The sequence below is a fragment of the Salvelinus fontinalis genome, chromosome 26, assembly GCF_029448725.1.
Source record: "Salvelinus fontinalis isolate EN_2023a chromosome 26, ASM2944872v1, whole genome shotgun sequence".
NCBI lineage: Eukaryota > Metazoa > Chordata > Actinopteri > Salmoniformes > Salmonidae > Salvelinus > Salvelinus fontinalis.
The window spans coordinates 46,907,621-46,934,299 of NC_074690.1; the positions used below are offsets into that span (position 1 = coordinate 46,907,621).

General features: G+C 43.2%; 1 protein-coding gene across 6 annotated transcripts in view; it reads right to left on the reverse strand.

The window, feature by feature from the left end:
- Nucleotides 1-60: 60 nt before the first annotated feature.
- The window catches only part of LOC129824475 (rho guanine nucleotide exchange factor 18-like), a 29,539-nt gene continuing 2,920 nt past the window's right edge, over nucleotides 61-26,679 (reverse strand). For 3 of the 6 annotated variants that reach the window (XM_055884173.1, XM_055884171.1, XM_055884176.1), the window contains exons 2-19: nucleotides 24,408-24,606; nucleotides 24,106-24,246; nucleotides 23,804-23,925; nucleotides 23,498-23,608; nucleotides 22,361-22,604; nucleotides 21,890-22,144; nucleotides 17,982-18,167; nucleotides 11,979-12,188; nucleotides 11,638-11,762; nucleotides 11,417-11,488; nucleotides 9,062-9,109; nucleotides 8,713-8,895; nucleotides 7,940-8,092; nucleotides 7,604-7,732; nucleotides 7,280-7,480; nucleotides 4,420-4,618; nucleotides 3,012-3,116; nucleotides 61-2,848 (exon numbers count right to left, since the gene is read on the reverse strand). In XM_055884173.1, coding sequence (XP_055740148.1) covers nucleotides 2,670-2,848; nucleotides 3,012-3,116; nucleotides 4,420-4,618; nucleotides 7,280-7,480; nucleotides 7,604-7,732; nucleotides 7,940-8,092; nucleotides 8,713-8,895; nucleotides 9,062-9,109; nucleotides 11,417-11,488; nucleotides 11,638-11,762; nucleotides 11,979-12,188; nucleotides 17,982-18,167; nucleotides 21,890-22,144; nucleotides 22,361-22,604; nucleotides 23,498-23,608; nucleotides 23,804-23,925; nucleotides 24,106-24,246; nucleotides 24,408-24,510 — 2,766 coding nt within the window. In that variant the 5' untranslated portion in view covers nucleotides 24,511-24,606 and the 3' untranslated portion in view covers nucleotides 61-2,669. The other 3 variants (XM_055884174.1, XM_055884172.1, XM_055884177.1) reach the window with 2 other exon arrangements.

A 26,679-nucleotide genomic window follows, 5' to 3' on the forward strand; every position in this document is an offset into this window, starting at 1 on the left:
GGAGTAATTCGGAGATGACATTGACTCGACAGCCTTAACAAACAGGCAAGGCTGGCTACATACGTCATCATGGTTCTTTTTATTATTTCTATCAGCTGTGGATGGGAAGAACAGCAGCAGTTCAGCAGAACAATGATATTACAACAATAGTCAAGACCATAGAGATCTACAGTGCCTTCAGAAAGTATTCATACCCCTTGACTTATTCCACATTGTTGTTACAGGCAGAATTCTGAATGGATGAAATACTTTCCGCCCCTTTACACGCAATACCCCATAATGAAACATGTGTAGACGTTTGCTCATGTATTAAAAATGAAATACAGAAATCTCATTTACATAAGTATTCACACCCCTGAGTCAATACTTTGTAGAAGCACCTTTGGCAGCGATTACAGATTTGAGTCATCTTGGGTATGTCTGTATGAGCGTTGTACGTCTGGATTTTCTTCCTTTCAGGTTCTCAAGCTCTGTTAAGCTAGATAGGGAGCGGTGGTGAACAGCAATCTTGGTCTTTCCATAGATTTTCAATGGTATTCAAGTCTGGGCTTTGGCTGGGACACTCAAGGACTCACATTATTGTTCTGAAGCCATTCCAGTGTTTCTTTGGCTGTATGCTTGGGGTCAATGTCCTGTTGGAATGTAAATCCCCCCCCCCCCCCCCCCCAAGTCTAAGGTCATTTGCACTCTGAAGCAGGTTCTCATCAAGGATTTGCCTGTATTTGGCTCCATTCAATGTTTCCTCTATCCTTACCACTCTCCCAGTTCCTGCCACTGAAAATAATCCTCATAGCATGATGCTGCCACCAGCTGCCACCATGCTTCACAGTAGGGGTGGTGGTCAACAGGTGGTGAGCTGTGCCTGGTTTTCTCAGCGCTTTGCATTCAGGCCAAAGAGTTGCATTTGTCTCTTCAGACCACAAACTTTTGCCTTATGATCAGTCTTTCACATGCCTTTTTTCAAATTCCAGGTGTGCTGTCATGTGCCTTTTTCTCAGAAGTGTCTTCCATCTGGACATTCTCCCATAAAGCCCAGATTGGTGAAGTGCTGTAGAGAATGTTGTCCTTCTGGCAGGTTCTCCCATCTCAGCCAAGGAATTCTGTAGTTCTGTCAGAGTGATCATTGCCTCTCTGACCAAGAGCCTTCTTGTTCAGAAGGCCAACTCTAGGCAGAGTCTGGGTAGTTCCATATTTTTTCAATTTCCCAATGATAGAGACCACGGTGTTCTTGGAAACTTTCAACAATCTAGAAATTGTTTTATACCCTTCCCCAGATATATACCTCATCACAATTCTATCTCAGATCTAAGGACAGTTCCTTGGACGTCATAGTATAGTTTCTGCTCTGACATGCACTGTCAACTGTGGGACCTTATATAGACAGGTGTGTTTCTTTCAAATTCATGTCCAAACAATTTAACCAAGTTGTCGTGACATCTCAAGGATAATCAAAGAGCATTGGATGCACCTGAGCTCAATTTGGAGTGTCATAGCAAAGGGGTACGAATACTTATGTAAACTCGATTTCTGTATTACATTTGCAAAAAAAAAGTATTTTTTTTTTTTTACATGTTTTCACTCATTATGGGGTATTGTTTGCAGGTGGGTCAGAAACAAATAATACATTTTGAATTCAGGCTGAAACCCAACAAAATGTGGAATAAGTCAAGGGGTATGAATTCGTTCTGAAGGCACTGTATATAACATGTTCTAATTATATGTGTTCACTGGAAACTGAGCAACATGATTCACAAATCCTTCCAAACAACCTCCCCCGTGTTAAAACATAATTCAAAAAGTTTCATTATTATTAAAACATTATTTACAAGTTACCTTGGTTCCCAGAACATAACCTTGTTACAGTTACACAATGAGCAAAAAGGAAAAACTATTTTGCTCCAGTTCAAACTAAACACAGAGTGTCCTAACATTTCTGTACATTCACGCACACAGGGAAGCTGTGTGGTAAAACTTGACTTACTACAATCCATTTTGAGCGTTGACATCACGTGGTCAGGCCTTCTGCATTCAACAGTCCACCAAGTGCACAAACTGTCATGACACCCATTCCTGTCTCCCTCATGACAGAAACCACAGTAGAATTGGCATCCTTTATGTCCAGTAGTCATTATTATTCAGTGTGAAAATACACCATAACCCCATACAGTTATTATTCCCTCTAACAGAAAGCTACATTTACTTCCATGCGTTATTTTCATTAAGACATTCTGATTTCAAGCAGCAGGTAAACTATATAGATTAGAGTAGTAATGTGCTCTGAGAATAAAACATGCTTGGCACCTCAGATCTGTAAACAAGTTAAAATAATAAACAGCTTCCTAACAACACTGCTCAACATGAATAAGAATCCTTTTAAAAGTAAAGACTTGAGTAGTTAGAGACACTTTCTCTTAAACCATGACAGAAACACTCATCAGAACAATATAAATGTCTTTGGAAATTCAACAGGCACTCAAGAAGTACAAGGAATTAGAAAAGCCAAATCAGTTCAACATTTTTTTTTAAATCACATCTTTACTTCGACCAGAACAGACTGCTTTGGCGGGCCAAATAAAATCACTTGTGGACCAGTTTTGGCACACAGGCACCCAGTTGCAGACCCCTGGCATAGGCCCTATGAGTTAGGGTTTTGGTCTTACCCTGTGTCCTTACAGGTAGATTACACGTTCCTTGGTTGGTTTGCTTGCTATGTCTTTTGGGAAGGGGGGAGGACGGGGAGGTTCGGGTGGAGGGAAGTGGCTCTGGCTGTTCCTCATGCTGCTGCTGGACAATAGGGTCTGGGAGTGCTTGGCATTGGACAGAGGCTCTGGAGGACTAAAGAAACGATCTAAGGAGGGATAACAACATAGGGTTAACTTACTCATCGTGTGTCTGGACATGTGTGCATGCGTGCTCCATGTTCATTTAGATCCTGAGACGTTAAAACACATCTCCAGTCATGGTAATAATCTGATCGTGTGTACCTGGAAATCCCGAGGTTCTCGTCTTACCTGATTGGTAGCTCCTGTGAGGACTCACAGTCCCCTTCCCTCGCAGACTCCCGCACTCTTTTCTTGTCACTCTGATCGGCACCACCTGAGACATGTCTATAGATGCTGCAGGAAGAAAGACAACTACTCACTCCCTAACAGATAGAAATTATCAACAGTGGAGGTAAATGTTATAATTTGCTCAAAGATCTGACTTGTGATTGACATCATGATCCCACCAGTGGCGGTTGGTGCTGTTAAGGCTCTATGAGCATGGCCTTATTTCTATAACAGCATATTGGATGACTGTCATTTGTATCCCATTCACCCAGTTCGATGTAACATCGATAGATTTAGGCTACTACTTGAATTCTCCCTATACCCATGAGGTTGCTACAACCTAGCCTATGAATGAAAGTTTACAATGTAGGTGCACAGTTGCAAACGAGAGTTTCTATTGGACAAATTCAGGTATGTTTATCCCTGTTTGGTTCCATTTGCTTCTGTTTAAGAAACGTTTTTCAACAGAATCGGCAGAATGAATACACCCCTGATCACACGCAAACAGTTCACTTTCATAGCTTGTTGTATTCCTTCTCACATCTACCCAGTCTCTTCCTCTCACCTTTTCCCTTCGCTTATGGACTTCAATGCACAACACATCAGCTGTCTGTGACCAGGGGGGAAATGTCCAAGCTAAACCTTCATATCCAATACACATAGCCTACATTGTTGTCACCATATTAGCTAAAGTAATGTCATAGTCAACATAGCTAATATAACTGTGTTTGTAAACCCACTACAATCATGCTGTACAGTGTACAGTCAGTAAGCAGTTTACAAAGCAGGCCCCGGTGGCAATAAATGAGTCAAACCAAAAGCTTACCTTGACTTGGAAGAGTTCCAGTGTTGGACATATGAAAAGGATGTGTTTAATGTGTTTGATACCATTCCACTAATTCCGCTCCAGCCATTACCATGAGCCCTCGTCCTCCCCAATTAAGGTGACACCAACCTCCTGTGCTGTGTAAATCTACGGAAGGCGTTGAGAACCTTGAGCCTCTTAAGTTTTGTGTTGAAGTCAGTGTACCCAGACGAGGACGGAAGCTAGCTGTCCCCTGGCTACACCATGGTGCTACCCTACAGAGTGCTGTTGAGGCTACTGTAGACCATCATTGCAAAACACTGTTTTAATCTATTATTTGGTGACATGTGAATATATTTAGTGTAGGATAACTTTTTTTATGCTTCACTATTTTTTATAAAATTCACTGAAGATGGTCCTCCCCTTCCTCCTCTGAGGAGCCTTCCCACAGCCTGATGAAGAGCCTTTGTCTCAATACATTGCTAATAAAAACTATAGGAGCATCTAACCATCCAGTGTGGGTAGTTTAGTATTCTGTTGTATTCTACAGTGCTATGTTCTGACCTGCACTATGCATGCGCTGGTGCGATCCCTTTTTTCTGCTCTTCTCCTTGCCCTTGCTGCTGAGGGTAGCCAGCTTGGTGGGGATCTGCTGCTGCACAGCCCCTGGCTTGTGGACCACCTGGTTGGTGGTGCTGATCAGGTGAATGGGAACCTCCGCTTTAGGGGGCGCAGGGCTGATGCTCTCCCTATGAAGGGGCGCCTACAATACAATAATGTAAAGTTATGAATACTGTAACCTTGTTATGAATACTGTAACCATCGCGCACAGCAAATATAAACCTGGTACATCTACGATTCAAAGTTGGCCTTAGTGGGATTGACCATAGAATTCTATGGGAGGGACCTTACGAAGTAAAGTATTTGTCATCCTTTAATTTTGGCGAATCACACGAGTGCGAGGAGCATACGGGGGAGGGAGGATTATGGGGGAGGGATTGTGGGTAGACATGGGCTATATACACCGTACACCGGGGTATTACGAAATACCGACGGTATGATTTTGGGGGGTGCGTGCTACGCCACTCTTTATAACAGCCTATGAATGTAACTATAGGAAATTAAGATGTGTCAAATAAATTACAGTGTGTTCAGAAAGTATTCACACCCTCTGACTTTTTCCTCATTTTGTTGTTACAGCCTGATTAAATTGAGATTGTGTGTAGGCCAGTGACACACAATACCCCATAATGTCAAAGTGGAATTATGTTTAGAAATGTTTACAAATTAATCAAAAATGAAAAGCTGAAATGTTTTGTCCCTCTTATGGCAAGCCTATATACGTTCAGGAGGAAACATTTGCGTACGTCACATTGTTAAGTTGCATGGACTCACTCTGTGTGCAATAATAGTGTTTAACATGATATTTGAATGACTACCTCATCTCTGTACCCCACACATACAATTATCTGTAAGGTCCCTCAGTCGAGGAGTGAATTTAAAACACAGATTCAACCACAAAGACCAGGAACATTTTCCAATGCCTCGCAAAGAAGGGCACCTATTGGTAGATTGGTTAAAAAAAAAAAGAAGCAGACATTGAATATCCCTTTGAGCATGGTGAAGTCATTAATTACACTTTGGATTGTGTATCAATACACCCAGTCACTACAAACATGCAGTCATCCTTCCAAACTCAGTTGCCGGAGAGGAAGGAAAACGCTCAGGGATTTTACCATGATGCCAATTCTGACTTTAAAAATGTTCAACAGTTTAATGGCTGTGATAGGAGAAAACGGAGGATGGATCAACATTGTAGTTACTCCACAATACTAACCTAAATGACAGAGTGATTTATTTTATTTTATCTCCTGAATACAAAGTGTTATGTTTGAGGCAAATCCAACAAATTATGGAGTACCACTCTTCATATTTTCAAGCATGGTGGTAGCTGTATCATGTTATGTCATGCGTTTCATCAGCAAGGACTGGGGAGTTTTTCAGGATAAAAAATAAATGTAATGGAGCTAGGCACAGGCAAAATCCCAGAGGAAAACTTGGTTCAGTCTGCTTTCCACTAGATACTGGGAGATTAATTCACCTTTCAGCAGGACAATCAACACTGGAGTTGCTTACCAAGAAGACAGTGAATGTTCCTGAGTGGCCAGGTAATAGTTTTGACTTAAATCTATTTCAATATCTAATGGCAATACCTGAAAATGGTTGTCTAGTAAAGATCAACAACCAATTTGAAAAATAAAATAATAATGGGAAAAGAATAATGGGCAAATGTTGCACAATCCAGGTGTGGAAAGCTCTTAGAGACTTACCCAGAAAGACTCACAGCTCTAATCACTGCCAAAGGTGCTTCTACAAAGTATTGACTCAGGGGTGTGAATACTTACAGTATGTACATGGGATATTTCTGTATTTCTGTCATTTTCAATAACCGTGCAAACATTTGTAAAAACATGTTTTCACTTTGTCATTATGGGGTATTGTGTGTAGATGGGTGAGTTGTATTTTATTTAATCAATTTTGAATTCAGGCTGTAACAACAAAAAGTGGAATAAGCCAAGGGGTTTGAATACTTTCTGAAGGCACTGTATATCCAGCTCAGGGCTCCATCGAGGCATTTGGTTTGCTAAATTGCTAGCTAAGTGGCTATATGTCAAAATCCAGCTTCTTGTTTACAGCAGACACATTCAATCTCCTCCTGGATCAAGATCCCTGTTGCCTTAATTGTTTGTGCATATATATTATTCGTAATTTTTTTTTAGATGTTATTTTTGGAAATGGCGTCCCTTGTGTGCACTTCCGGTAATACCGTATACTCCGGGTGGTACAGAAACTGTATGAAAATCTGAATACCGCCCAACCTTAGTTGTCGGAGATGATTGGTTGGTAGATTAAGTTAATGCTTATGCTCTGGGAGTTTCTCCTGCTCTTTCTGTATTGGCTAACGAAGGGTAAGTTTGACACGTTGGTCCACCAGACTCACATTTAGGGCGGAAGTCTCTGGGAACGAGATTATGAATACTGGGAACTACTGGGAAACGAGTTACAACACACAGCTATGAGGATCAAACTCGTAAGAGTGTTGTATCGAGTGTACCATCTGATAGGGAACTTTGTCACTTTTCATGGAAATGCATTTTGCGAGGTCAGCATACAAAATATCAACACGCCACAACAAATAGAATACAAAAACGCTGGAAGGTGAACACACATATTCACATAGTCCTGTGGATAGGGTTTGCAAAGTACCGTTAACTTTTCCAAAATTTTCCAGAAATCTTCTACTTCTCATATTTCCTATTTCTAGAATTTGGGGAAAGTTGCCGGAATTTGTCAACCCTATCTGTGGTTGGTATACTGTCCATCCATGTAGTCTAGGCCACATGACGTCCTAGCTATGTCTCACCTCTGGGGGCGGCTCCAGGAAGAAAGCTGTGGCTAGAGAGGGGCTGTGTTGGACGTGGACCTTAGAGGCCGGGATGGGGGTCACGTCACCTCCCGTGGTCCAACCACCAATCAGGTCCCCTCGGAACGACTGGGAGAGGTCCCCTCGGAAGGAAGCAGAGTGGGGGAGGTCCCCTCGGAACGACTGGGAGTGGGGGACAGCCTGAGAAGAAGACGAGAATGACCAGATGACCTAAACATCCCATACGTCAATATCTATAAATGCATAATTAACAGCCCTCTCACTATTGGTCCTCAGTCCTAAACGACCACACCACCTCCTCACCTGCTGAGTGTTGAAGTTAAAACTCCCAGGTTTGGCAATGGTCTTGCTCTTCTTCAACTTCATCTGTAAATCCAGGCGTTCCTTCTGTTTCTCCACAGTCCTTGTAGCCTCTCTCAGCCTCTCCAGATCCTGTTGGCAAGGTACGTCACATGAACAATGGAAACATGCCAGCAGCACTCACTTGGATAAAATCGGCAATTGAAGCTTTGTTTTAACTTATTTTTTAAACTCTTAATAGACCACTTTACATTTTGGTCATTTAGCACACTCTTATCACAGTAAGACCACAACTGTTATATTGTAACACTGTATAATGTAACAAAACAAAGCAGAAACCTGTTGGTAGGTTTCTCTCCATCTCTCCAGCTCCCCCCTCTCCTCTGCTAGCTTCGCCTTCATTCTCCTACACTCCTCCTCTCTGTGTCTTAGCTCCACCTCCAGGACCTCCGCCTGCAACTGGCGACGCTCCCGCTCCTCCCCGCAGCGAGCCTGAGAATGAGACGGATCAAATAGCAATGAGAGAAAAGTGAGATAGATAAGCAGGGGTGTCAAACGCATTACACGGAGGCCTGAGTTTCTGCTGGAGCAACTAGGCGAGGAAAGTTCCTAACTAAATCAGTGATCAATCAATTACAAGGGAGAAGTTTAAAAAAACATGCAGACACTCTGCCCTCCGTGGAACGAGTTTGACACCTGTGAGGCAGAGAGATGAGATGGATATCATAGATAAACACAATAGATAGAGGATTAATCGAGATAAAAATAAAGACGCAGGAAATCGCAAGTACTTGTGCACAGACAGACAAGCAACATTCATCCAGCAGGTGTAACCATGTAACAAGATTGTATGTATACTTATACAATATTTGGTAAAAGCTGAAAGACGTAATAACTGATACAGTGTCTGCAGTTTAAAGCTCTATTCTAGCTACCTGTTCCTGATGGCGTCTGTTCCTGATGGTGTCTCTCTCCGTGTCTCTAACATATAAACAATTTTCTACCTCAGGGTTTTAAACTGTGTTCTAGTCTGTGCTGTCTGCAGTTTGTGGAAGTTGGCCATCTCCTTTCTCCATTTCAATAATGTAATAACCTGTGTTCTAGATCAATACCTGTTCTTGTCTGTGCTGTGTCTGCAGCTTGTGGAAGTTAGCCATCTCCTCTCTCTGTTTCTCCATGTTACGTTGTTTCTCCTGCTCCAGGAGCACATTTCCACGAGAACGGCCTGGATGCTCACGCTCTGACAGCGAGGCACGCTGCAACTCAATGTGGCTGTCCTGCTGGGACACGATGGCCTACGGGGACGGGCAGGGGACAAACTTAACACCAGGAGGCAGAGGACAAACTTCAGACCAGGGGACGGGCAGGGGACACAGTTAAAACATATCTAATAGTAAGATAAGACCAGTCAAACATAGCAACTGTCTGTAGAATGTAAAGAATAGATACAGTATGTCTTACCAGCAGACTGTAGAGTTTCTGTGAGAGCAGCAGCACTCTGTCAAAGAACTGGGGAGAGAGAGATAGAAATAGGTTTGTGTAGCAGCTTTCGAATAGCCGTGGGAAAACCAATTGCAAGATTTGAGAAGCACATCCCATCGTAAACTCAAGAATCCTAACAAATAAGTGCAAGGTAAACAAAAGGTTCCGGTATTCCAGGTATACAAATTAGATCAAGGTAAAACGTTTGCCATAACTCGTAGGCCTCACTTCCTGTTTCTATATACCCGGGCAGGCCCACCCATACTTACAACTAATTGAGGATAGAGGGAGTAATTGGCCTATTAGAATTCAAATAATAGAGCATAACCAAAATAATGCATAAACCATTTCGAGTGCCGTGAAAAATAATTTGCCCCCTTTCTGATTTTCTATATATTTTTGACACCGAATGTTATCAGATCTTCAACCAAAACCTGATGTTGGATAACGGGAACCTGAGTGAACAAATAACACAACATTTTGATAAAGTTATGCAATACCCAATGCCCCTGTGTGAAAAAGAAATTGCCCCCTTACACTCATTAACTGGTTGTGCCATCTTTAGCTGCAATGACTGCAACCAAACACTTCATAGAGTTGTTGATCATACTCACATCGCCGTGGAGGAATTTTGGCCCCCTCTTCTTACTTGAACTTCGAAATATTTGTGGGTTTTCATGCATGAACTGCTCATTTCAGGTTCTGCCACAACATTTCAAATCAGGTTCAGGTCTGGACTTTGACTAGGCCATTCCAAAACTTTACATTTGTAGATTTTCAGCCATTCTGATGTAGAGTTGCTTCTGTGTTTTGGATAATTGTCTTGCTCCATGACCCAGCTACGCTTCAGCTTCAGCTCACGGATGGATAGCCTAACATTCTCCTTTAGAATTCTCTAATACAGGCCTCCCGAGTGGCGCAGCGGTCTAAGGTGTCACTACAGACCCGGGTTCGATCCCAGGAGGTGTCACAACCTGCCGTGATCGGGAGTCCCATTGAGCTACGCACAATTGGCCCAGCTTCGTCCGGGTTAGGGAAGGGTTTGGTCGGGGGGGGGCTTTACTTGGTCAATTGCGCACTAGTGACTATGTGGCGGGCAGGGCGCCTGCAGGCTGACTTCGGTAGTCAGTTGAATGGTGTATCCTCCGACACATTGGTGCTGTTAAGAAGCGAAGTTTGGCGGGTCATGTTTCGGAGGACGCATGACTCGACCTTTGCCTCCCAAGCCCGTTGGGGAGTTGCAAGAGACAACATCGAAATTGGGGATACATTTATTTATTTTTAATTCTTTAATACAGAGCAGAAATCATGGTTCCTTCAATGATGGCAAGTCGTTCAGGTCCCGAGGCAGCAAAGCTACCCCGAACCATCACACTACCACCGCCATGCTTGACCGTTGGCATGAGGTTCTTACTGTGGAATGCAGTGATTGGTTTTCGTCAGACAAAACCCATGTCGTCTAGAAAGTCGACTCAAATTGGCCAAAAAGCACCTGGATGATTGTCAAGAATGTTCTATGGACAGATGTGTCAAAAGTGGAACGTTGATACGTCTCTCGAAAACTAAATACTAAATTCCACAGTAAGAACCTCATACCAACGGTCAAGCATGGCGGTGGTAGTGTGATGGTTCAGGGTAGCTTTGCTGCCTCGGGATCTGGACGACTTGCCATCATTGAAAGAACCATGATTTCTGCTCTGTACCAGAGAATTCTAAAGGAGAATGTCAGACTATCCGTCCGTGAGCTGAAGCTGAAGTACAGTTGGGTCATGCAGCAAGACAATGATCCAAAACACACAAGCAAGTCTACATCAGAATCGTTGAAAAGCAACATATTTAAAAGTTTTGGAATGGCCTTGTCAAAGTCGAGACCTAAACCTGATTGAGATGTTGTATTGAGATGTTGTGGCAGAACCTGAAACGAGCAGTTCATGCTCGAAAACTCACAAATGTTGTCGCTGAATTAAAACAGTTCTGTATGGAAGAGTGGGGCAACATTTCTCCACAGCGATGTGAGAGACTGTTCAATGACTCTAGGAAGTGTTTGGTTGCAGTCATTGCAGCTAAAGATAGCACAACCAGCTATTGAGTAAGGGGGTTTTGGGTGTTGCACAACTTTGTTTATGAAATAAATGAAAACTTTTTTTCATTCAGGTTCCCTTTATTTAATATTAGGATTTGGTTGAAGATCTGAAAACATTAAATATAAATGTGATCTAATAGACAAATATTTGCATATTTGGTTAGCACAATAAAAAAAAATGTGACAGCAGATATTCATGAACCTAAACATCAAGATATGTTCAGACTTCCGAGTCATCTAGCAACACTTACCTCCGCTTCAGGAAAGGATGGATTTGGGCATGGAGAAGTCCAGTATGATGCTGGTGCTGGTGACTCATCAGCCTGTAATCACAATACCATGAATCAGACGAACTAAACCAGTCAATACCTCCCTCCCTCCCTCTCTCTCAGAGAACAAGAGCACACTTGTAGGAGGGAACAAGTGCCCACTTGGAATTGAAAGGGAGAGAATGGGACAGCCAGTCACTCACCGACAGTTCCAGACTCTCTGACTGGTCAAGGTCCTGTAGCTGGGGGTCAGAGTTTGAACGCTGACCTCTGTCTAGAGGTTGTACCGCCACACTGCCTGGCCGTTCTCCCGCCTGTATATTACCATCTGGAAAACATGCAGAAATGTTTGCTGAAAACATTTGAAAACGAACAGTGGTATAATAAGGGAAAGGGAAGGGAGATACCTAGTCAGTTGTACAACTGAATGCATTCAACTGAAATGTGTCTTCCGCATTTAACCCGACCCCTCTGAATCAGACAGGTGCGGGGGTCAATCCAGTAACCACAGCAATATGAGTTGTAGACTGAGCGGTAGACTTACTATTCATAGGGGGTCTGGGATTGCAGACATAGCCCCCTAAGGTTTCGGCTCTCCTGAGTGCGGCCAGGTTCCCAAGGCCTAGCCCCCCTCGAAGGAGCCGTAGATCTTCTGGCCTCAAACTGTATCCCTCTGATCCCAGGAAGTCCTCTGGAGGGGGGTAGGGGTCTCTCAGAGTCACACTGGACAGGAGAAGGTTCTGCAGATTCTCCACTGAAGAGAGAAGAAGAATAAACTAAAAGCTGATTATCTGACTGACAAGCTGACATTGGATTCTCATGGTGGGTCAATAAGTATTTACAATTGAAGTTGGAAGTTTACATAAACTTAGGTTGGAGTCATTAAATCTCTTTTTTCAACCACTCCACACATTTCTTGTTAACAAACTATAGTTTTGGCAAGTCGGTTAGGACATCTACTTTGTGCATGACATAAGTCATTTTTCCAACAATTGTTTACAGACAGATTATTTCACTTATAATTCACTGTATCACAATTCCAGTGGGTCAGAAGTTTACACACACAAAGTTGACTGTGCATTTAAACAGTTTTGAAAATTCCAGAAAATGATGTCATGGCTTTAGAAGCTTCTGATAGGCTAATTGACATAATTTCAGTCAATTGGAGGAGTACCTGTGGATGTATTTCAAGGCCTACCTTCAAACTCAGTGTTTGACATCATGGGAAAATCTAAAGAAACTGCCAAGACCTCCGAAAAGACATTGTAGACCTCCACAAGTATGGCTCATCCTTGGGATCAAATTCCAAATGCCTGAAGCTACCACGTTCATCTGTACAAACAATAGTACGCAAGTATACACACCATGGGACCACGCAGCCGTCATACCGCTCAGGAAGGAGACGCGTTCTGTCTCCTAGAGATGAACGTACTTTGGTGCGAAAAGTGAAAATCAATCCCAGAACAACAGCAAAGGACCCTGTGAAGATGCTGGAGGAAACAGGTACAAAGTATCTATATCCACAGTAAAACGGGTCCTATATCGACATAACCTGAAAGGCTGCTCAGCAAGGAAGAAGCAACTGCTCCAAAACCGCCATAAAAAAGCCAGACTATGGTTTGCAGCTGCACATGGGGACAAAGATCGTACTTTTTGGAGAAATGTCCTCTGGTCTGACGAAACAAAAATATAACTGTTTGGCCATAATCACCATCTTTATGTTTGGAGGAAAAATGGGGTTGGCTTGCAAGCCGAAGAACACCATGCCAACCGTTAAGCATGAGGGTGGCAGCATCATGTTGTGGGGGTGCTTTGCTGCAGGAGGGACTGGTGCACTTCACAAAATAGATGGCATCATCAGGATGGAAATGTGTGTGGATATATTGAAGCAACATCTCAAGACATCAGTCAGGAAGTTAAAGCTTGGTCGCAAATGAGTCTTCCAAATGGACAATGACCCCAAGCATACTTCCAAAGTTGTGGCAAAATGGCTTAAGGACAACAAAGTCAAGGTATTGGAGTGGCCATCATAAAGCCCTGACCTCAATCCCATAGAAAAGTTGTGGACAGAACTGAAAAAGCATGCGAGCAAGGAGGCCTACAAACCTGACTCGGTTACACCAGCTTTGTTAGGAGGAATGGGCCAAAATTCACCCAACTTATTGTGGGAAGCTTGTGGAAGGCTACCCAAAACGTTTGCCCAAAGATAATAAAAAAGAAAAAAAAAAAAAAAAAAAATTATATATATATATTAAAAAAATAAATATAAACAGACCTCCATCCTATGTTATCTTGCTACCGATAGCTAGCTACCCGGCCAGCTGTCTGGATCGCCGTGCCCCCAACCAACCTCTACTCACTGGACCCTTATGATCACTCGATTAAGCTTGCCTCTCCTTAATGTAAATATGCCTTGTCCATTGCTGTTCTGGTTAGTGTTTATTGGCTTATTTCACTGTAGAGCCTCTAGCCCTGCTCACTATATATCCAACCTCTCAGTTCCACCACCCACATATGCGATGACATCACCTGGTTTCAATGATGTTTCTAGAGACTATATCTCTCTCATCATCACCCATTACCTAGGTTTACCTCCACTGTATTCACATCCTACCATACCTTTGTCTGTACATTATTCCTTGAAGCTATTTTATCGCCCCCAGAAACTTCCTTTTACTCTCTGTTCTAGACGTTCCAAACGACCAATTCTCATAGCTTTTAGCCGTACCCTTATCCTACTCCTCCTCTGTTCCTCTGGTGATGTAGAGGTGAATCCAGGCCCTGCAGTACCTAGCTCCACTCCTATTCCCCAGGCGCTCTCTTTTGATGACTTCTGTAACCGTAATAGCCTTGGTTTCATGCATGTTAACATTAGAAGCCTCCTCCCTAAGTTTGTTTTGTTCACTGCTTTAGCACACTCTGCCAACCCAGATGTTTTAGCCGTGTCTGAATCCTGGCTTAGGAAGACCACCAAAAATTCTGACATTTTCATCCCTAACTACAAGATTTTCAGACAAGATAGAACGGCCAAAGGGGGCGGTGTTGCAATCTACTGCAAGGATTGCCTGCAGAGTTCTGTTTTACTATCCAGGTCTGTTCCGAAACAATTTGAACTCCTACTTTTAAAAATCCACCTCTCTAAAAACAAGTCTCTCTCTGTTGCCGCCTGCTATAGACCACCCTCTGCCCCCAGCTGTGCTCTGGACACCATATGTGAACTGATTGCCCCCCATCTATCTTCAGAGCTTGTGCTGCTAGGCGACCTAAATTGGAACATGCTTAACACCCCAGCCATCCTACAATCTAAGCTTGATGCCCTCAATCTCACACAAATTATCAATGAACCTACCAGGTATCACCCCAATTCCGTAAACACGGGTACCCTCATAGACATCATCCTAACCAACTTGCCCTCCAAATACACCTCTGCTGTTTTCAACCAAGATCTCAGCGATCACTGCCTCATTGCCTGTATCCGTAATGGGTCAGCGATCAAACGACCTCCACTCATCACTGTCAAACGCTCCCTGAAACACTTCAGCGAGCAGGCCTTTCTAATCGACCTGGCCGAGGTATCCTGGAAGGATATTGATCTCATCCCGTCAGTAGAAGATGCCTGGATATTTTTTTTAAATGCCTTCCTCACCATCTTAAATAAGCATGCCCCATTCAAGAAATTTAGAACCAGGAACAGATATAGCCCTTGGTTCACTCCTGACCTGACTGCCCTTAACCAACAGAAAAACATCCTATGGCGTTCTGCATTAGCATCGAACAGCCCCCGTGATATGCAACTTTTCAGGGAAGCTAGAAACCAGTATACACAGGCAGTTAGAAAAGCCAAGGCTAGCTTTTTCAAGCAGAAATTTGCTTCCTGCAACACAAACTCAAAAAAGTTCTGGGACACTGTAAAGTCCATGGAGAATAAGAACACCTCCTCCCAGCTTCCAACTGCACTGAAGATAGGAAATACTGTCAACACCGACAAATCCATTATAATTGAGAATTTCAATAAGCATTTTTCTACGGCTTTCCACCTGGCTACCCCTACCCCGGTCAACAGCACTGCCCTCCCCTCTGCTACTCTCCCAAGCCTTCCCCATTTCTCTTTCTCCCAAATACAGTCAGCTGATGTTCTGAAAGAGCTGCAAAATCTGGACCCTTACAAATCAGCCGGGCTAGATAATCTGGACCCTTTCTTTCTAAAACTATCTGCTGAAATTGTTGCCACCCCTATTACCAGCCTTTTCAACCTCTCTTTCGTGTCGTCTGAGATTCCCAAAGATTGGAAAGCAGCTGCGGTTATCCCCCTCTTCAAAGGGGGAGACACTCTAGACCCAAACTGCTACAGACCTATATCTATCCTACCCTGCCTTTCTAAGGTCTTCGAAAGCCAAGTCAACAAACAGATTACCGACCATCTCGAATCCCACCATACCTTCTCCGCTATGCAATCTGGTTTCAGAGCTGGTCATGGGTGCACCTCAGCCACGCTCAAGGTCATAAACGATATCTTAACCGCTATCGATAGGAAACAGTACTGTGCAGCCATATTCATTGACCTGGCCAAGGCTTTTGACTCTGTCAATCACCACATCCTCATCGGCAGACTCGACAGCCTTGGTTTCTCTAATGATTGCCTCGCCTGGTTCACCAACTACTTCTCTGATCGAGTTCAGTGTGTCAAATCGGAGGGTCTGTTGTCCGGACCTCTGGCAGTCTCTATGGGGGTGCCACAGGGTTCAATTCTTGGACCGACTCTCTTCTCTGTATACATCAATGATGTCGCTCTTGCTGCTGGTGAGTCTCTGATCCACCTCTACGCAGACGACACTATTCTGTATACTTCTGGCCCTTCTCTTGACACTGTGTTAACAACCCTCCAGGCGAGCTTCAATGCCATACAACTCTCCTTCCGTGGCCTCCAATTGCTCTTAAATACAAGTAAAACTAAATGCATGCTCTTCAACCGATCGCTGCCTGCACCTGCCCGCCTGTCCAGCATCACTACTCTGGACGGCTCTGACTTAGAATATGTGGACAACTACAAATACCTAGGTGTCTGGTTAGACTGTAAACTCTCCTTCCAGACTCACATCAAGCATCTCCAATCCAAAGTTAAATCTAGAATCGGCTTCCTATTCCGCAACAAAGCATCCTTCACTCATGCTGCCAAACATACCCTTGTAAAACTGACCATCCTACCAATCCTCGACTTCGGTGATGTCATTTACAAAATAGCCTCCAAAACCCTACTCAATAAATTGGATGCAGTCTATCACAGTGCCATCCGTTTTGTCACCAAAGCCCCATATACTACCCACCACTGCGACCTGTACGCTCTCGTTGGCTGGCCCTCGCTTCACACTCGTCGCCAAACCCACTGGCTCCAGGTCATCTACAAGACCCTGCTAGGTAAAGTCCCCCCTTATCTCAGCTCGCTGGTCACCATAGCAACGCCCACCCGTAGCACGCGCTCCAGCAGGTATATCTCTCTGGTCACCCCCAAAACCAATTCTTCCTTTGGCCGCCTCTCCTTCCAGTTCTCTGCTGCCAATGACTGGAACGAACTACAAAAATCTCTGAAACTGGAAACACTTATCTCCCTCACTAGCTTTAAGCACCAGCTGTCAGAGCAGCTCATAGATTACTGCACCTGTACATAGCCCATCTATAATTTAGCCCAAACAACTACCTCTTTACCTACTGTATTTATTTATTTTGCTCCTTTGCACCCCATTATTTCTCTCTACTTTGCACCTTCTTCCACTGCAAACCAACCATTCCAGTGTTCTTTTTTTTTAACTTGCTATATTGTATTTTCTTCGCCACCATGGCCTTTTTATATATTTATTTATTTATTTATATATATATTTTGTTTGCCTTCACCTCCCTTATCTCACCTCACTTGCTCATATTGTATATAGACTTATTTTCACTGTATTATTGACTGTATGTTTGTTTTACTCCATGTGTAACTATGTGTTGTTGTATGTGTCGAACTGCTTTGCTTTATCTTGGCCAGGTCGCAATTGTAAATGAGAACGTGTTCTCAATTTGCCTACCTGGTTAAATAAAGGTGAAATAAATAAAAATAAATAAAATTAAAGGCAATGCTACCAAATACTAATTGAGTGTATGTAAACTTCTGACCAACTAGGAATGTGATGAAAGAAATAAAAGCTGAAATAAATCATTCTCTCTACTATTATTCTGACATTTCACATTCTTAAAATAAAGTGGTGATCCTAACTGACCTTAGACAGAGAATTTTTACTAGGATTAAATGTCAGGAATTGTGAAAAACTGAGTTTAAATGTATTTGGCTAAGGTGTATGATAACTTCTGACTTCAACTGTATATCAGATTTACTAAAGAAAAGGGTTAAGTTCCCTATTATCAGATCCTATCAGACCTAGCAGGAGTACCAAGGCCAGCCTATCAGAGGTGAAGGTGGAGCTATTACAATATTGCTTTAACCTATCAAATCCTCTCAGATCTCCACAATTGCATAAGGTCTCGGGGTGGATTTATCATTCAAACCTACCCTCAGTGATGGCCCCCTTGAGCAGTGTCTCCCCCTGCTGGGGGTCTAAGTCGTCACTGCGGAGCAGCAGACGAGAGTGATTAGCTACATCCTCCAGCCCTGTTACAGCCTCCGCCATGTCAGCAAAGATACGCAGCTTCTCTGTCAGGCTCTGCATGATCTGGGCATCCTTCATACATAGACTCCCTGGAGGAACACACAGATTCTATGGTCAGAAAAAAAACAGACCTACAGATACACACACATATATTCCATATGACCTGACAATGGGAGTTGCAGGCAGCTGTTATCGAGGACATTTTGAAGCGCTCGGGTAGAGCTGGTATGGGTAGCGTCTTTTACCTTGGAAGTCTCTGAGACTGGTTTAGCCTGGCCTCCTCCTGTTCACTGTACAGCTGCTCCTCCATCGTGTGCGTGGCCAAAGAGCTCTATTTTCTTGTCATTCAACAAATCTTAAAGCGCCTGGAGTTGGCCCTTGGATGCCAAATGTCATTGGCACTTGGATTGGAACCAGTGCTTTGGTCGGATGACATGAAAATAGATCTCTTTGGCCACACACACACCAGTGGTGGGTTTGGAGTCAAAATAAGGATGCATGAGCATAAATTAACCCCACGCTGGTCAGTGCCCTTAGCAATTCGAGTTTCAGCCAATGAGCTTCAGCCCCTCGCTATTTGAGTGACAGCTAGCAAGATGCACACACAGTAGAGAGAGAGAGAAATGACTTGGTGCACATAGAGTGAGCTCCAAAAGTATTGGGACAGTGACACATTTGTTGTTTGTTTTAGCTCTGTACTCCAGCACTTTGAAATTATACAATGACTATGGGGTTAAAGTGTAGACTGTCCGTTTTAATTTGAGGGGATTTTAATCCATATGGGGTCAACTGTTTAGAAATTACAGCACTTTTTGTAAATAGTCCCCCCGTTTTAGGGGACCAAAAGTATTGGGACAAATTCCTGTGTATTAAAGTAATAAAAGGTTTAGTCTTTGGTCCCATATTCATAGCACACAATGACTAGATCAAGCTTGTGACTCTACACATTTGTTGGATGCATTTGCTGTTTGTTTTGGTTGTGTTTCAGATTATGCCCAATAGAAATGATGTATTGTGTCGTTTTGGAGTCACTTTTTTGTAAATTAGAATAGATGATGTTGCTAAACACTTCTACATGAATGTGGATGCTACCATGATTATGGATCATCCTGAATGAATTGTGAATAATGATGAGTGAGAAAGTTACAGATGCACAAATATCAAACCCCCAAGACATAATAACCTGTCACCATTTACAATAACAGAGGAGGTTAGCATTTTTGAGGGGATATGATATTTGTGCGTTACAATAAAAGTGACTCCAAAATGACAATACATTATGAATCATTCATTTCTATTGGGCACAAAACACAAACACAACAAAAACAAACAAAACAAACACAGAAACTCAACCAAAACAAACAGCAAATGCATCCAACAATTGTGTCGAGTCACAAGCTGGATGTAGTCATTGCGTGCTATGAATATGGGACTAAATGCTTAACTTTGTACTACTTCAATACACATACAAGTGAATATGTCCCAATACTTTTGGTCCCCTAAAATGGGGGGACTTTGTACAAAAAGTGCTGTACTTTCTAAAGGTTTCACCCGATATGGATGAAAATACCTTCAAATTAAAGCTGACAGTCTGCACTTTAACCTCCTTTTCATTGTGTCATTTCAAATCCAAAGTGCTAGCGTACAGTCGTGGCCAAACGTTTTGAGAATGACACAAATATTAATTTCCACAAAGTTTGCTGCTTCAGTGTCTTTAGATATTTTTGGCAGATGTTACTATGGAATACTGAAGTATAACTACAAGCATTTCATAAGTGTCAAAGGCTTTTATTGACAATTACATGAAGTTGATGCAAAGAGTCAATATTTGCAGTGTTGACCCTTATTTTTCAAGACCTCTGCAATCCGCCCTGGCATGCTGTCAATTAACTTCTGGGCCACATCCTGACTGATGGCAGCCCATTCTTGCATAATCAATGCTTGGAGTTTGTCAGAATTTGTGGGTTTTTGTTTGTCCACCCGCCTCTTGAGGATTGACCACAAGTTCTCAATGGGATTAAGGTCTGGGGAGTTTCCTGGCCATGGACCCAAAATATCGATGTTTTGTTCCCCGAGCCACTTAGTTATCACTGTTGCCTTATGGCAAGGTGCTCCACCATGCTGGAAAATACATTGTTCGTCACTAAACTGTTCCTGGATGGTTGGGAGAAGTTGCTCTCGGAGGATATGTTGGTACCATTCTTTATTCATGGCTGTGTTCTTAGACAAAATTGTGAGTGAGTCCACTCCCTTGGCTGAGAAGCAACCCCACACATGAATGGTCTCAGGATGCTTTACTGTTGGCATGACACAGGACTGATGGTATAGCGCTCACCTTGTCTTCCCCGGACAAGCTTTTTTCCGGATGCCCCAAACAATCGGAAAGGGGATTCAGAGAAAATTACTTTACCCCAGTCCTCAGCAGTCCAATCCCTGTACCTTTTGCAGAATATCAGTCTGTCCCTGATGTTTTTCCTGGAGAGAAGTGGCTTCTTTGCTGTCCTTCTTGACACCAGGCCATCCTCCAAAAGTCTTCACCTCACTGTGCGTGCAGATGCACTCACACCTGCCTGCTGACATTCCTGAGCAAGCTGGTGGTGTACTGGTGGCGCCCCGATCCCGCAGCTGAATCAACTTTAGGAGACGGTCCTGGCGCTTGCTGGACTTTCTTGGGCGCCCTGAAGCCTTCTTCACCACAATTGACCCGCTCTCCTTTAAGTTCTTGGTGATCCGATAAATGGTTGATTTAGATGCAATCTTACTGGCAGCAATATCCTTGCCTGTGAAGTCCTTTTTGTGCAAAGCAATGATGACGGCACGTGTTTCCTTGCAGGAAACCATGGTTGACAGAGGAAGAACAATGATTCCAAGCACCACCCTCCTTTTGAAGCTTCCAGTCTGTTATTCGAACTCAATCAGCATGACAGAATGATCTCCAGCCTTGTCCTCGTCACTACTCACACCTGTGTTAACAAGAGAATCACTGACATGATGTCAGCTGGTCCTTTTGTGGCAGGGCTGAAATGCAGTGGAAATGTTTTTGGGGGATTCAGTTAATTTGCATGGCAAAGAGGGACTTTGCAATTAATTGTAATTCATCTGATCACTCTTCATAACATTCTGGAGTATATACAAATTGGCATCATATAAACTGATGCAGCAGACTTTGTGAAAATGTATATTTGTGTCATTCTCAAAACTTTTGGCCATGACTGTACAGAGCCAAAACAACAACAAATGTGTCACTGTCCCAATACTTTTGGAGCTCACTGTAACTGTACATTTGTGACGTAGTAACCAATTTTCGGTGACCACTTTTGGCTCGTGGACGCTACTTTCAGAAAAACTGGCTAAAAAGTATTCAAAAGTACCAGAGAATATCTTTAAGGTCAACTCATGAACTTCACCCGGTACCAGGACATTTTTGACAAAAAACCTGGTTGCCTGAAACTTGGCCGAAAGCAGATCTTCCAGCAAGACAATAACCCCAAATAATTGGTTAATTGACCACAAAAATCAACATTTTGCATTGGCCATCTCAGTCTCCGGACTTGAATCACGGTGAAAACCTGTGGTTGGGCAGTCCATAAGTGCAGATGAAGGATATCAAGGATCTGGAAAGATTCCGAAAACAGCGGTGCCAATAATTTTGACCCCAATCTTTTTGAGAGAATTTTTTTCACATGTAAAAAATTGTTTTTGCATACAATATTGCTCAGTATGTGTATTATTTATTTGATACTGTTTTTTTTGCTGATCTTTATCAAGGGTACCACATTTTTTGGATCTGACAGTATTTCTTTTAAATCACCTTTCAGCCATCCGTTGGCTGCCTGCCAGTTGACAGTCCCCTCATGGAGCAGGGTTTTGGTCCCCACTGCCAGGTCCTCTCTCTTGAACACCCTTTCGTCCTTCAGCCTGCCGTGGGAATGAGGTTGCAAACTGCTGCCGATGTCTCTCAACCAAGAGGCCCTCTCATAGTCATGGACCTGAGAGTCCACAGCAGAGATTGTCTCTCTGATCAGAACCAGGGCTTGGGCCAGGGCATCGTGCTCCTCACTGTCAGCTGATGGGAGAAGATGGGATGAGAGTAGAGGATTGGGTTTGGGTTCATTCCAATTCAATTCAGTCAATTCAGGAAGTAAAATCTAATTTCACTTGTGAACAGCGCGGTTATCAAGCATGCTGGGCCTGGGGGCCTATAGTGCAAAGAGATATGCATCCTAGCCCAGCTGAGTCCACCTTAAAGGCATTCAGTTACCTAACTGAGTTTGTTAGTTACCATCAGTGTTCTGTAGAATGCGTTCGACCAGAAAGGGGTACTTTGTGAGCCGCTGAGTCACCAACAGAATACATTCTGGGACTCCTAACTGCCGCACGATGGACAACCGACCAATTTTCGTAATCAAGTTCTGGAACTTCTTGTTGTTCTGTAGCTGTTCTTTGTAGAAGCTGACAGCATCTGTGTGGTGACTGCAGCAGTCTCCATAGCTCTCCTTCATCCTCTCTCCCATCTCACCTGAAAACTACACCACCACATCATCATGATAATGATCAGGTAAACAACAATAAACAAGCAAACATCAGGTATCACTCAATATATGACAAAGGGATAGTACAGAGAGAGTCATGATTTCTTGAGAATGCTTTCTCAGAATCAGAGAGAGAGAGAGAGAGGCGGGCTACCTAGTTGATCAGTTTATCTCCCAGCTGTGTGACAGTGTAATGGCTCCTACCCATTTGTGTTACAGTGTAATGGTTCCTACATGTCTGTTTCAATGACTGTGTATATGAATGGACCAAGCCATCGATCATGTGAAACCATTAATTCTTATGTGAAGACTCAATAGCGCATTGAAGCCAAATGAAGTCGGTTAAGACGGCGTCTCATGTAGACAACATGCGCAGTTTGTGCTACTCCAGGAAGTGAAGTTGCAGGCTAGCTCAGTGCTGCCCCTTTACATTCATTAACTCAAGATGAAGGCGGACCTGGGTACTGCAGGCTGCCATGAGCAACAAATTTAACAAAATCAACAAAAATAACTTATTCTGTGTGCGATTTAAAAAATAATCGGTTCAAAGATAAACATCTGGTGTATTAGAAGCAATTATTGGTACTTTGATTGTCTTCGATATTTTCACGAAGATTGCCATTTTATCCATTCACTAAAATGGGGGATCATGTTTTTTGCTAACAATGCCTGTAGTACCGTGGTCGGCCTTCAACTTCCATGGCTTAAATGAGAGGTGGCAGTCATTTTCCCCTGGTCTGTGTCACTTTGTAATGGTTCCTACCTGTCTGTGTTACAGTGAAGTGGTGTCTGCCCTTCTGTGTAACAGTGTAATTAATGGTTGCTACCTGTTTGTGTAACAGTGTAATGGTTCCTACCTGTCTGTGTAAGGGTGTAATGGTTCCTACCTGGTTGATGAGTATAGCTCCCAGCTGTGTGACTGTGTAGTGATTCTGTCCGTCGCGGCAGTCTCTAAGACACCACAGGAAGTGTTGGTGGATTTGCAGCAGGCTGTCCATCTGATGGAAGAGTAAAGGATGATGATTACTGTACATGATTACTGTACATGTAATACACACCTATTCGTTTTAAGCAGGAGATGGAGTCACCGGAGGGAACATCCTGTCCAGCTTATGCTCCTTCATCTGTAGGCTCTGTCTCAGATCTCTCTCTCTCACCATCTCTCTGTATGTACGTGTGTGTGTGTGTGTTACCTGAGGGAACATCCTGTCCAGCCTAGTCTCCTCCATCTGTAGGTTGTGTCTCAGCTCATACTTGTACACACTCAGCAGCAGCTTCAAGGTCCGCATGTGGTACACCTCAGTCTGGATCAACTCTGACACACACACACACACAAATACAGCATCATCATTATTACGGCTATAAAGTTACTACCATCGTCATCATTGTTACTGTTATAAAGAAGTCATCAACAACATAATTGTAGCAATGGTTATCATCATCACCCGAACCAGTTCTTGAATGATAAGATCAGCTACCCCAGCTATAGTCTTACCATAGATGACATCTTGTCTCTTTATAGCATCTTTGTGTAGTCTCTTTATGTACTGCTGGTCCACAGAGACACTCCAGGACTCTCCCTCTAGGTCCTGAGCATCAGCCTCCAACTCCGCTAGCAGGGCACTGTAGTGGCCATCTACACACACACACAATAACACACACACAGCTTAATGGACATCTAGACACACACAAAAAAAGTGTCACAATAACACACAACAAATATAAGACAGATACAATAACACATACAGGACTAACTACTGCAACTACTGTAGTGTAGCTGACTCCCTGATCCTGTACCTTCTAAGTTGATGATGTCGGTGCTGGACGAGGAGAGGGACACAGAGTCCTCAGGAGGAGGGGGTCGAGGAGAAAGTCCTCTGACAGCATCCAGGTCATCCATGTGTTACAGTATGTGGGGGTTAAAGGTCAGGATGATGGGACCAAGGCCATGGGGAGGCCATGGGAGCCTGGGGGATGGAACCTGTATACAGGACTGCTGGATGGAGGGAGGAGAGAGATTGCATTTGTATTACATTGTGTTTTGTTATTTAATTGCTAATTTGTAAAGCTAATGAGAAATAACCTGGCCAGGTCACAATACCGCATACGGTACTGGAATTTTGGTTTCATGTAAAGACAGTGTTTTGTTTGTTGTGGCCTACTATAATTTTAGATGTTTAAACTGATTTTAGATTAGATACAGACACAAAAAATGTGGACACCCCTTCAAATTAGTGGATTCGGCTATTTCAGCCACATCCATTGCTGACAGGTGTATAAAAATCGGGCACACCGCCATGCAATCTCCATAGACAAACATTGGCAGTAGAATTGCCCATACTGAAGAGCACAGTGACTTTCAACGTGGCACCGTCATAGGATGCAACCTTTCCAACAAGACAGTTCGTCAAATTTCTGCCCTGCTAGAGCTGCCCCGGTCAACTGTAAGTGCTGTTACTTTGAAGTGGAAACGTCAAGGAGCAACAACGGCTCAGCCGCAAAGTGGTAGGCCACACAAGCTCACAGAACGGGACCGCCGAATGCTGAAGCGTGTAGCGCTTGCAACACTCACTACCAGGTTCCAAAATGATTCTGGAAGCAACATCAGCACAATAACTGTTCGTCGGGAACTTCAAGAAATGGGTTTTCATGGCCGAGCAGCCGCACACAAGCCTAAGATCACCATGCGCAATGCCAAGCGTTGGCTGGAGTGGCGTAAAGCTCGCCACCATTTTACTCTGGAGCAGTGGAAACACGTTCTCTGGAGTGATGAATCACGTTTCACCATCTGGCAGTCCGACGGACAAATCTGGGTTTGGCGGATGCCAGGAGAACGCTACCTGCCCGAATGCATAGTGTCAACTGTAAAGTTTGGTGGAGGAGGAGTAGCTCTGGGGCTGTTTTCAAGGCCCCATAGTTCCAGTGAATGGAAATCTTAAGGCTAGAGCACACAATGACATTCTAGACTATTTCTACCGTTCCTTGAAACGATCAAAAGCTTGTATAGAAAATACCCCAGACAGGAAGAGAGGATTAAATCGTGTTGAATCCTGAGAAAGACTATTTTCTATTACAGAACAGAAACAAAGCCTGTGGTGTGGAAAGGAAAGAAAGCTGGTTTGACACACTTACAGCAAGACAGCCCTAGTCAGACGAGCTCACTGACAACACACATGGCAGGGGTGAGGGACGGAGAGGGAGAATTCACACAACACAAGACTGCAGGGGGCAATTCCATGATAACGAACTTGCGCCGAGACACCGATTTTTTTATTAAAAAGTACGCCAAACAAAAACATTGATTTCAAAGTTTAACAACCCATACAACTCCATGCACAATGAATCCTTTTAACAATTTATACTAAATTTCAGTAAAATCTCCCTCAGTTTTTTGTGTCCACGTTTTTCGAATTAGGATTCCACGATGTCTGCAGAAAGAATGGGGTATCAGCTATGGCATGATACATTGACTTTGAAAAAAATCCTTTTTGGTTATTGAACTACAGTAAGTGAAGAGGATTTACACCCAGTAACAGAATTTGGGTAATCAAATCTGAAATAATCCTAGTCGTCTATGTTTCACAAGTTTGCAGTGGTGTAAAGTACTAAAGTAAAAATACTTTAAAGTAGTTTTGGGGGGTAACTTTTACTTCACTATATTCCTAAAGAAAATTATATACCTTTACTCCATACATTTCTCTGACAACCAAAAGTACTCATTACATTTTGAATGCTTAGCAGGACAGGAAAATTGTCCAATTCAAAGACTTACCAAGAGAACATCCCTGGTCATCCCTACTGCCTCTGATCTGGCGGACTCACTAATCACATGCTTCGTTTGTGAATTATGTCTGAGTGTTGGAGTGTAACCCTGGCTATCTGTAAATATGTCAGAGTGTTGGTGTGTGTCCCTGGCTATCTGTAAATTATTTCTGAGTGTTGGAGTGTGACCCTGGCTATCTGTAAATTAAGTCTCAGTGTTGGAGTGTTCCCCTGGCTAAAAAACAAGAAAATGGTGCCGTCTGGTTTACTTTATGTAAGGAATTTGAAATGATTTATACTTTTGATA